Source organism: Anser brachyrhynchus, assembly GCF_964034855.1.
Source record: "Anser brachyrhynchus genome assembly, chromosome: 5".
Classification (NCBI taxonomy): domain Eukaryota; kingdom Metazoa; phylum Chordata; class Aves; order Anseriformes; family Anatidae; genus Anser; species Anser brachyrhynchus.
In genome coordinates, this window is record NC_137699.1 from 15,145,366 (window position 1) to 15,158,434 (window position 13,069).

The following is a 13,069-nucleotide window of genomic DNA, read 5'->3' on the forward strand; positions in this document are numbered from 1 at the left end:
GTTACCAAGGACAAGAAGTTTAACCATCATTTGCCAGACTCGAGGCTATTCACAGCCTTAACTTTTTATCTCCTGTCTCTCTTTCTCTTTGTCTCTTTGTTTATTAACAGAATGAGGGAGTAATTTGGACTCAGTTAGCCACTGCAAATGCAATGATGCAAAATGGACTCTGGTGCTTTAGTGTGTTATTAGCTGGGTATGTTTCTCCCAGAACATCTTTTAGAATAATGCATACTGGCAATACAGTCTATAGTTACCAAGGTTATGAAATACCTATCCAGCACTTCTCCAGCTTAACATCTGATAATTCGTATCTTAAAATAGGAAAGCACCTTTCTTAACACAGTATTACAGCATAGATGTATTTAGGCAGATATGTTTTAATTAATCCACAAAAAGCATTAGTGAAGATTTTGCATTGCTGCTTTAATATAATTTCCTTTCATCCGTCAGTCTCCTCTGTTTTACACGTTACAAAATGCGTTTTGAAAAACTGCACTTGTTAAAGCCCAGACATGATTCTGTATGCCACTGATGTGGACAATCCTCTGATTTATTAATCTCAAAATAATCTTAATATTTTTCTAAATGACTTCAAATTTTACTGAGCATTCCTTTTGCCAATGTATAGAAGGTATTGCTGATTCACAACTGCACTGTATTTTTATCAGACTGAAAAATTTGTCTACTAGTTTATATTAGCTACTGAGGTCAGGAACTCAGCAAGGATCAAAGGATGATTTGTATTGCTAACAAAAATATTCACCATTTGCATATTCAATAAATTAATATGCATATTGTGATTTAGGAAAGGATGTTAAATCCTATCACTTTTGATTTTAAAATCTGAACTCTAATTTTATAACATTAGGATGAAACTTTCTTAAGGGTTAGTATATGCTCTTATACTCATTTCTATCTGTTGATCTTCGTTGTACTGGTTATATTTGCATATGCCTTGTTAGACTATGTGGTGGTCTGATCTGACATTTCCATCATCTCTGTATTATAGTTTGTGAGCAGGGAGAACATTTGGGTAGGAATCAGGGCTAAAGTCTTGGTTTCTATCAGTCTTTCAGTTTTTTGCCTTTGCATCTTTTAAAATGCACGGCATTTTATTAACCTATAGACCTAACCTCCCAATTTTTGCCTGATAGTTTAAAACCTTGTAGCATGTTTTTGGAAATGATGCTAATTTGTAGGATTTATTATTTCCTTGTAAAATTTGATAATATTCTACCTAACGAAAAGTAGTTTGTTCGAAATGAAGTATTACTGTAGTACCTTTAAATAGATGTCTTTAATCACTGCTAGTCTGTTAAAAACACGGAAGTACTACAGTGTTCCAAAATAATGACCCCAGTGTGACAGGAGTGAAGACTGCAGTGTTTTGGAGCACGGCTTTAGAGTATCATATAATTTTTTACTAAGGGTTGCTTTTATACTAATTTGTTTGTGGTTCGCAGATGCCTTCCAAAAAAGGGGAACTGTGATTTTGTTTTGATAATAAACCAAACACAGATTAAGAAATCATTCTTCCAATAATTATAGATATACTGCAGTTTAATAGTGGTTCACTGAGGTATTTCTGGTATAAGAAATAACACACCTTCAGGTGAAATGCTGAAGGTGCTTGTATGACTTCTGTTTATATCATGTTTGGCACACGGGATGTAGTGACATGCTGCTGTAACTAATTAAAAGAATTTTGTTATCAGGGCTATTGCAAAATTTCTTCTGTACAGTTCTCTGGTTTCCCCCCAGATAAATATCTGTCTAGAAGAATATAGAAGATGAAAGCAAAATAGTATGTTCAGAGAAATGGTGTTTTATCAACTGAATTAGTGAAGAAGAGCAAAATGGGACTTGAATAACCCAAGGGATTGGTGATGTGGTAGAAAACCTTTTTACCTTTATGTAATTGGTTTGAATTGAGCCCAAGTCAATACAGAATGAAAGTTCCTAATGTCTACATGGGGTCTCAAGAAAATGAATCCAAATTAACTTTGAAAAGGGACTAGCTAAACTGCATTACATTCTTTTATGGACACTCTTAATTGAAATTACAGTGGCCTTGATTCAATTTAGCTTAAATTAAATTCTAAATAAGAGTGTCCACACAAAGATTTAATGCAATATAATTAACCCACTTTAAAAGTTAATTCCAATTAAATTTCTAGAATGTTTCTGGGTGGACTATTACCAAGCTCTATTCTGATGGCTTTTATGAAAGAATTTAAGCTCTTTCATAGTGGACAGTTCATAGATTGCTTCCATTCACACAACTGTGAGTAGTCTGAACAGAGAGATTTTATCCTTTCCACCCTTTGGGTGACATCCAGGCAAAGTACAATGATCAATAAAGAAAATAAAAAATTACTCTAAATAAAAATAGTATGTCCTAAAGAAATACCCATTCATATTGCCTATAAATTAGCAAATGTTTTCAGTTGTACTGAAGATACAAAGTACAAGTCAAGCTTGGGAGTAAAAGAAGATATATAAATAAAGGCGCATGCCAAACTGATTTAATTTAAAACTCTGTGAAATCTCTTTATTTCCAGCTAAAATGTGAATATTCCTGCCTGGACCAATGTGCGCTAAAAATCTCATTTTAAAAATATCTATTTCATGTTCATTTCTGTTGCCTGAAGTTAAGGAGAAAATTAAAAATCTTAGGAAGAGGAAACAATGAAATCATGGTGGAAAATGAGGGGTAAGAAATAAAGATGTTTTCTATATAACAAAATGAAAGAAGAGAAGTAAAAGGCAGACTGGATCAAACTCATCCTTGATTGAACTCCCCTGAAATGAATGGTGATTTAGGAGGATCGAATGTGTCCAATTGCATTTAGGTCTTTCAGGTCAGTGTCTTAGTGATTCAGCTGAGTCTTAAGAGGATGTTCAGAAGAAAACTGGAATGCATCCATGGTACAGCAATATCCCCCCTGCATCCTACACTTACATGCTTCAAGGGGCCATAGGAAATCCTGACGATATCTGAGAGGAAAGCAGTGAAACATGCAAAGAGGAGCATAGTTTGCATTGTGAGTGTCTTGATTTATTTGGTCTCATGTGTAATCAGTTTGCATCGCAGGGCTGCTTCTTTGGCCTCCACTGTATTTAACTAAAAATAAAATAAAAAACAAATAGATAAAAGCTGCTGGGCTTTGAAACCTCCCAGGTTTTTAGGCATTATTGCAATGGCTCCCTAAACTGTTATTGAGACTTTTAAAGTCCTATAGCAGTGGAAAGGGAAAAGAGATTTTTTAAGAATGGAGGAAAAGATGCACAGCTATATAGTTGCAGTGGTAAAAAAAAAAAAATAAGGCTAGGAAGAAAAGACATGAGATCTGCTTTAGCCCAGTCTATTTACTGATTTTGTGTCGTTAGTATTGTAATGCTCAGTAAAGAACATAGCATGTTTTCCTCTGTTGGCAGCAAAGACAATGAAGAAAAAAAAATGGTGTTGTTTTACTGTATGTGGACAGGGAACGGCATGAAAAGTGTTTGTACTTGTATTGAACTGAGGAGCAGTAGTCCTCTGGGGTTCGTCCAGGTGGAAAGGAATTTCAGGACAGAAAAGGCAGGAAGGAGGACAGGAGGATATGGTGAGTGAATTCGTAACAACGTGTTTTCATCAGCCCAACCCTTCACAGCCATATGGGGACAAACATCTGAGGCTGCAGAAGCATTTGCAGAGCAGATGTTGGTGGAGGATTTCTGACCCCAGTGGAGCTCCCTGCCCACAGTTCAGTCTCTGTTCAGGGATCGGAGTTTGCCCTTCTGTGTTTTAGCATTTTGTGCAGCTAAAACAGATTGTGTGCTTGTCTCCTAGTATCTACGCTGAAACTCTCTCAGCATTGCTGCCTCAAGGGGATCAGCCACACACTCAGAGCAGTCAGAATTCCTCAAAAGAGAAGCAAAAGAGTCACTTCTGCATAAGGTCATCCTGGGGTGTAGACCTATTTTATTACTGTACGCCGTGCTCTGTTCCATACAGAAACTATTTGCATGCTCCAGTGCTGATACTACTGGGAGAGACTTTCCAGCATAATAAGCTGCTTGATGCATCTAGCTCCTCTTCATATGCTTGGAAATCTGCCATTTAATTTGTAATTTTAGAGTGGCTTATTTTCTAAAAAGTGCAGATATCTTTGCAACGTGTTTTTCTTTCAATAAGCTTTTTAAAATAGTGTGGTGTACAGCATATATAACTGCTATATAAAGTGAACCAAAGGTGCCTTTTTTTAATGTAGCCACATATTTGTTAATTTAGTTATAAAAAGTGATCTGAATGCTCTCATCCAGAATATTTCTGGCATGAACCTAAGGGAGAGTTGTGAAGATTTAATTGTACTGTGATAATTTAATCACCTGATATCTGATGTTCTCATCATGTTTTCAATGCAGTGACATATAGCATCACATCTCATTCAATTTTAAGGCAGATATACAGCACCAACCGATGTGTATTAGATTATGTTGTGTCATAACCCATATACTGGGCTAATGCTACAGCCTTTGCACCACGCTGCTTCACTGCTGAGACTGTTATTCATAGACCCACAGACTACGTAGAAAACTAAAGATGAGTTGCCAACAGCAACTAAACTGGAGTGATCCAGCCAGGGATCACTCAAACTTGGGAAAATTTCTTTGCCGCCTGCATACCTCATCAGATAGATTTTTGGGAAAGGTGTTGAAGTTCTTTTTTTTGTAATCAAAGTCCATCATTACAGGAAAATCCCTCAATAATCAGAGTGAATGTAGTCACATTATACTGGTAAAGTAACAAAAAGTGATCAAAGAAGCATATCAGGCTTAAGACCTAATTAAAGAAATAAAAAAATAATAAAAAAAAGAACCACTGGTTCCACTACAATGCCCACATAAGGAAGACATCTCTGTGTACGCATGTTCAGCAAAGTTACGTTTCAATAGCATAACTGCTGCATCCTTCAAGTGGTCCCTAAGGAAAGCTGCACTGTATGTCTCTGTAGAGCCAGACTAGCTTTGTCATTCCTTGCTTCATCTTCTGCATTGGAACTTAAGAGGGCAATGCTTTTTGCTCAAAGGAAAATGTGTAGTACATCAGGACTACGTATCAGGTAAGCTACAGAGAGGAGAACATGCATATCAGAAGTCTATTTGAGTAAAGACTTTCTGAGTTCTGTGGAAATAGAAAACAAAACAAATAGCTATATATATGTGTGCATGTGTGTCTCCATTACCATAAAGAAAATATACATTACTGCATAAACACAGTTTTATAATTGTATGGTGTCTGGAAAATGGATGGAACAGTAAGGATATTTTAAACAAATTTTAAATGTATTCAGCAGAGGGCACTAGTGTTATTGAATTGACCACAGAGTTGATATTTTGGTACTAGACAGACGAAAAAAAAATGCTTAGAAGACAAAGAGTTGTCAAGATAGACTAAAGAAGCTGGTTGATGGTCTGTGTTCCATGTGCGGATTTATAAAGCTAAAACTTCATGTGTCTCTAGCATAATAGACAGATATTGAATAGCAAATTACTCTAGTACAGAGTTCCAGATGGGTCTTTATGTAAAGCCCATTAAAATATTTCCATAATGTTCTTCAAGGCTTTAAATGAATTTTCTACTGTGTTTTTGCACTGGCTATTTTTTTTTCCCAGGGTATTTCCAGACTATTTATATTTGAAATGACTCTGATGTGAAATGACTGCACAAAGACTTCCTGAATACTTAAGCTCTGAGCTGTGGAAAGCTACCGGTATAAAAGAAAAGGAGCTTTTTAAATACATTCCTACAGCACAAGAATTCTCACTGCAGTATATTAGCCTATTAGTCACATGCAAAGCTTGCAGGTTGGCAGTGAGGACTTGCAAGAAGCTGCCTGGCATAGCTTCTGCTGACCATGACAGCTTTTCATATCGTCAGATTCCCTGTACTTCAGTACAGTATTCATGTAAAATGTTTTTATCTTTTATTTATTTATTTATTTATTTTAACTTTGGAGCATATATGCATATAAGGGAAGGTTTTCTGGATAAAGGGAGTGAATTAGGGAAATGGTGGGAGATGGTGGGAGCTAGAAGTTGGAACAGGAAGGAAGTGCCTTGCAGCGCTTGAAAGTTGCAGTTGAAATGATTGGCTTTATGGAGACTGGCAAAGCAACTGAAAGGAGTTTATGCATATGCTGGCTGATGTTGAGGATACTTACTCTCCCATGACCTTTGTTATGTTTGCTACACTTTCTTGTTCTACTAATCCCATCATTTTCCAGCTCCTTCAGGTTATTCAGGATACAGGAATGAGAGTGGAAAGTAGCAAAAAGAAAGTTAGAGAACCCATATGGTATGTTGCAAAGCTGGCCTGTAATGATGCATGGGTATGAGATAGGTTTATAGAACGTAAAAGATTGCTCTAGCTCTGCAAGCCACGTGCTCCCTGTGCTCTCCATGCCCCACCAGCCATACAAGGATAACTGGCAGCTCTGAAGCTTGACAGAGCAGAGTTCTCGTCTCAGTTACAGTGAAGACAATAACATTACACTAGTGTGATGGTAGAATAATTAGTTTGGTGTGCTTCTGCATCTGTTTTATTACTTGATAATGCATTTATTCAGTCTAAGTCATTAAGGAATAAGTTTTAAAAGACTTTTAAAAAATGAGGCAGGAAAAAAAAAAGATAAATCTACCCAGTAAAACAAAACCAGAGACAAAAAAAAATGCTAATAGAGTCACATTAACTATCATATAAGGTGGTTAATAACTATTCAACAGCAAAATTCATGGATCATAGATCTTAACTAAGAAGTCTGAAATCAATATTGATCAATTCATAAATAAATATCCAATTTAATTCAAATGGGAAACAGGTCCTTTTCAAAGCTTTTTTTTTTTTTTTCCTGATAGTTGTACTACAGTGGATTGTTTGTGTAATAGAACTTGTCTTTTAGTGAGCTTTAGGGATTAGTTTGGGAGTGTTTCTATATATTGTGTTGAGCGCCTCTGAAGAGATGCTTGTAAACCTGCAGTAAAAGGGAACGTGTGTACAACAGCTACCCCTCATCAAAGTCTAGTACATTACCCTAAACCCATGAAGCCAATGTTCAGGAGTATGGGTATTGGCAGACGGAGAAGCAGGAGCATCTAATGCTACAGCCACGAGGTTATCCAGGATCATATGGCAAAAGTTAAGCCACGGGCAGAGAAGTTGAGTGACTTGCTCAAGGTTGCAAAACACATTAGTTTCATGAATCTTTCATACCAAGACTGATGCTTTATAAATAGCACTTAACAGAGCAGATCAAACAAACAGCCCAGATCTTCCAATTCCCATTCACCGGTATTTAAGCCATTATATTGGCTTTCTCTGCAGTGAATTATTAGAAGTGAGATGAGAACACTTGCTAGCTTTGAACCATTATAACAAGTTAAAAAAAAATGCAAAAGTGAATTCTCAGAAAAATACATTGTCTGAATATATAATTAGAAAAAGTCTTTCATTAAATGAATTGCTATGAAGATGCAAGTTATGGGTTTTTTATTAATAATTATTTATTTTTTAAAGAAATAAAGCTTCTTCACACACAATGAAACAATTTAAAGGCTGGAATAGAAAGCTTTTGCCTTTTAGTATTTTGTTTTACTGAATACATGTATTATGCAGTTGGGTGCTCTAGGTTATAAATATGCTCTAAGCATGATGTAATTTATAAGACTTCACTTTTGGCTGATTTATAGGAAATTTCATTAATCTCTACAGCAGAGGGACCTTGTAGTGAGCAGAAGATTGAAAATGAACTGAGGGCTGGAGGCTTTAAGAATTACCCCAGAGGAATCAGTACTGAAAGACTTAGAATGATAATTTGTAGGGTAAAGGCCTTTTTCCCCCTTATAGTAACAACTGTAGGATTTTTTTTAGAGGTACTAATGAAATTGTCCACTCTGCAGCTACAGAGATATTTGTCAGCATTTAAATGGCTATTCTTATTTCTGTGTTCAGCACACATTTACTAATGCTTGCTTCTCTGCTGCTCGTGGTGCCAAACTAAAGAATTGAGGAGGAAATATCATGAAATTGGATGATACTGTTTAACAGTAGGGAAGAACTGATGCTCAGCATGTTTCTTTTGTATTTTATTTTTAAAATCTGAAATAGGCAAGATCTTGCCCTAACATTTCCATGATCTGCTACATTCAGTATTAAAGGCTTTACTTTCAGTCAGATTCTGATGCAGGAATCACATTTGTATAGATAAATAGTTTCACCAATAATAATAATAATAATAAAAACAGGAGTCTCCATTTAGCCTTCATATTATTTCTTGTCTTGATTTACTTTAATATTAACAAAGTTCAATCCTTGAATATTCTGATGATTGTTATCTTACTCATTTTTGCTTTTTGAGGTTCTTGACACTTCTTTCAACTCTTGAGTTAGAACATTACTCATAGGTATGCAGTGTGGTTGAACTTATCTGCCATCAAGCTACGTGCATTATACTTTGGAATGAGCAGGAAAAGCTAGTGTCTGGATATTTCCTATCTCATTGCATTGCTTTACAGGAAACAAAATATTAGAATTTGTATAGCTATTCATACTACAGTTTGATGAAATTGGTAGAGTTGACTGAAAGGACTTGAGAAGTCTCTCTGTTTAGAGAGCACATTTAAGTATTTGAGACTAATTTAATATTCTCCTTTTCCCTTCTTTTTTTCAGACTATTGAAATTCCAGAAGGACCAACACCAAATAAATTATGAATGTTGAACAAGATGACCTTACATCCACAGCAGATAATGATAGGTCCTAGGTTTAACAGGGCCCTATTTGACCCCCTGCTTGTGGTGCTGTTGGCTCTTCAGCTTCTTGTGGTGGCTGGTCTAGTGAGGGCTCAAACTTGCCCTTCTGTCTGCTCCTGCAGCAACCAGTTCAGTAAAGTGATTTGTGTACGGAAAAATCTGAGAGACGTGCCAGACGGCATCTCCACCAACACCCGGTTACTCAACCTCCATGAGAATCAGATCCAAATCATTAAAGTGAATAGCTTCAAGCATCTGAGGCACCTAGAAATCCTGCAGCTCAGCAGGAATCACATCAGAACAATTGAAATAGGGGCCTTCAATGGTCTGGCCAATCTCAATACTTTGGAACTTTTTGACAATCGTCTGACCACTATCCCGAATGGGGCTTTTGTATACCTGTCAAAACTGAAGGAACTTTGGTTGAGAAACAACCCCATTGAGAGCATTCCTTCTTATGCTTTTAACAGAATTCCTTCTCTCCGGAGGTTGGATTTGGGAGAATTGAAAAGGCTTTCATATATCTCAGAAGGTGCCTTTGAAGGTCTGTCCAACTTGAGGTATTTGAACCTTGCCATGTGCAATCTTCGAGAGATTCCTAACCTCACCCCACTTGTAAAACTGGATGAGTTAGATCTTTCTGGGAATCATCTGACTGCCATCCGGCCAGGTTCCTTCCAAGGGTTAATGCATCTTCAGAAACTGTGGATGATACAGTCTCAGATTCAAGTGATAGAAAGGAATGCTTTCGATAACCTTCAATCACTTGTGGAGATCAATCTGGCACACAATAATTTAACACTACTGCCTCATGACCTGTTCACACCGCTCCGTCTAGAAAGGATCCACCTGCATCACAATCCTTGGAACTGCAACTGTGATATCCTTTGGCTCAGCTGGTGGATTAAAGACAAGGCACCCTCCAATACTGCATGCTGTGCCCGTTGCCACACACCTCCTAGTTTGAAAGGAAGGTACATTGGTGAGCTGGACCTGAACTACTTCACGTGTTACGCTCCAGTCATAGTGGAGCCACCAGCAGACCTCAACGTCACAGAAGGCATGGCTGCAGAGATGAAATGCCGGGCATCAACCTCCCTGACCTCTGTATCTTGGATTACTCCAAATGGATCTGTTATGACACATGGGGCATACAGAGTTCGGATTGCTGTGCTCAGTGATGGCACGTTGAATTTTACAAAGGTAACTGTGCAAGACACGGGTTTGTATACATGCATGGTGAGTAACTCTGTTGGGAATACCACAGCTTCTGCCACACTGAATGTGACTGCCCTGGATAACCCTGGTTACACATACTTTTCAACTGTCACAGTAGAGACTGTGGAACCTTCTCAGGATGAGGCACAGACCACAGAGCAGGTTGGGCCCACACCAGTTACCAACTGGGAGACCACTAACATGACAACCTCACTCACTCCACAGAGCACAAGATCAACAGAAAAAACGTTCACCATTCCTGTGACGGACGCAAACAACGGGATCCCAGGAATAGATGAGGTTATGAAGACTACCAAAATCATAATTGGTTGTTTTGTGGCTATCACTCTCATGGCTGCTGTGATGCTGGTAATTTTCTACAAAATGAGGAAACAGCATCACCGGCAGAACCATCATGCTCCAACACGGACTGTAGAGATCATTAATGTGGATGATGAGCTTACAGGTGACACACCCATAGAGAGTCACTTGCCCATGCCAGCAATAGAGCATGAGCACCTAAATCACTATAACTCTTATAAGTCTCCTTTCAACCACACAACAACAGTTAACACAATAAATTCAATACACAGTTCAGTGCATGAACCGTTATTGATCCGAATGAACTCAAAAGACAATGTACAAGAGACTCAGATCTAAAACATTTAAGACATTATGGGGTGGGGGTGGGGACAAAAAAAAAAGATGGTTTATAAAGCAAATGACACAAATGACTGGGCTAAATCTACTGTTTCAAAAAAGTGTCTTTACAAAGAAAAAGAAATTTATTTATTAAAAATTCTATTGTGATCTAAAGCAGACAAAATTATGTGTATTCCTCAGAACCTGTTTTTTGCTGCACTTATTTACCCTCCTCCTTCCCTTTTTCCTTCCCAGCCAACCCTGATTCCCATTTGCCATATTTTTCATAGGAGATCTTGATTCCCTAAAGGAACTGGTCTAGGAAATTTTGTAAGAATTCTGTTACACTTTGGGAATTTTTATGGTGAATTCTAGTGGTGAGATTCGGTCTATTTTGTCACTTCTTTTTCTCTTCTTTTTCTTTTGTTTTCTCATGCCCTTTTTGAAATTATTCAACAGGGAATGGAATATTAGCAGCAGCTTTACAAGTGAGCAAAACAAACAAGCAAACTTTTTTTTTTTTTCTCCATGTAATTATTTGATGATTTGCTCTGTATTTACCAAAAGGATCATTCTGTGAAAAAAGGAAGAAAAAGAAAAAAAAAATTAATTTACTTGTGAAAACCTATAAAACCCATGATCTTTTAAGCAATTCTAGAACCAGAATTTGTAGTTCAAACACTAAACTAAGATTATAAATAAAATATTGGTTTTTTTTTCTGTACTTGGATATAGCTCATTTTTAGCGTGGCTTTAAACATCAAAAGCTTTTTAAAATTCTTACAATATTCTGCTGTGATGGTCCAAAACACAATCACTTTAAAGAGAATAATTAAGGCACTTTGGATCATTACTGAAGAATAGCACAGTTTTCATTTTAGTGTGTGTAAGCAGTACACTAGCAAACAAGGTTGCTTGGCTTTTAATGCAAAATAATGATGATATCTTCTAACAGTGTTAACAGTTATCTCTTTTATATCACCAGATGTATCCTACAATACCAGGGAAAGTTCTACAAAAAGTTTTGGGTATCACTGGATTTATTAGACAAGGATGAAAAGTATGTTCTATTTTTTATTATCTATAGCTATCAATAAGAAAATTCATTTTTTGTGTCAAAGCTAGTAGTTTCCAGTTCAGTTATTCTGCTATTCCTAGACAAAAATATGAAATATCTTTAGATATCTATAAGGCCCGTGTTTAGATCTGTATCTCTGTGTGCAAAATTAAATCAAAATGCTGTTGAAGGTGTAACTCGGAGGACGTCCAAGGATTTTGATTTTAAAAAAAAAAAAGGAAGAAAAAAGACAGGACAGGCTTAGCCAGATCAGTTTAGTATAATATGCATGACAATTAGACTGCTTATAAAGTAACCAGTTTAGTTTAATTAAAACTCAGACTCATTTACCAATACGAATTGTACACTCATTTCTATTTTTATATGTTCTGTGGATTTAGCTTACTGGTATAGGAATGGTGTATATCTTGTATGCTGAAAGGTAAAAGGAAGGCTTTGCTTAAGAAAAAAAAAGACTCAGGACACTGTATTCCTCCAAGTGTAGAATTAAACTATTGAATTAAACTACGCATTGGCAACTGAGTAGAAGCATTTTAAGACAATGTAGATTAGGAAAAGGAATCATATACTGAATATCAGTTCTGAATGTCTTTTCACTGATTTCTTTCCTTAACTACACATGCTGTGAGTTTCAGTTGACATATTCCAGGTAAATAATGTACTTAGTTCTTATCAAAATTTCTGTGGACCTTTCTGGTATGCAACAGCATGCAGGACAAAGATCTTCCTGAACAATATACTTCTATTCCATAAATTTAAGAAGGAATATCTAGGTAGGTTGATGGGGTAAATATCTTGTTGGATACACAGTTCTCAAGGTTGCAAATGAATGTAGCAGGAAGAAGGTCTCATTTAAAAAGGGCAATGTTAAGATATGTGACAATGAATCATGCAGTGCAAGGAGTCTGATAAGTATAATGCAGAATGAAACCAAAAGTTCTATAATAATCTCAAAGAAACATTTGGCAAGACATTATCCTTTGATATACTACATGAGAAATAATATCTACTCTAAGAGAATTTTAGTAGAGGACAAATATGGACTTGAATGTAAAACACTGAAGTTGTGATTCCTCGCTTTGCCTATTTCTTCGAAGTACATTACAGAATTTCGTTGGCGATTTCTTCTAAGTGTTGTGATAAAGTCTGTACAGAAATGCTGCAAGTACACAGGTATTTGTATTTTGCCCATCTGGCTAGTAACATTATGTCCGTGGCCAATACTTACCTGACAATTGAAAAAGTTGCTTCAGGGAAACCTAAATCTGGACCATCTGTAATCAACAGGTTTATATTTCAAAAAGATGGCTACTCCCTAGCTGATATCTGCTAA

General features: G+C 36.6%; 1 protein-coding gene across 19 annotated transcripts in view; it reads left to right on the plus strand.

Moving 5' to 3' along the window:
• LRRC4C (leucine rich repeat containing 4C) overlaps positions 1-10,832 on the plus strand; it is a 515,374-nt gene extending 504,542 nt beyond the window's left edge. For all 19 annotated transcript variants that reach the window (XM_080594596.1, XM_080594586.1, XM_080594588.1 and 16 more), the window contains one exon: positions 8,718-10,832. In XM_080594596.1, the coding sequence (XP_080450722.1) occupies positions 8,760-10,676 (1,917 nt within the window). In that variant the 5' untranslated portion in view covers positions 8,718-8,759 and the 3' untranslated portion in view covers positions 10,677-10,832. The remainder of the gene's footprint in view (positions 1-8,717) is intronic.
• Positions 10,833-13,069: the final 2,237 nt, after the last annotated feature.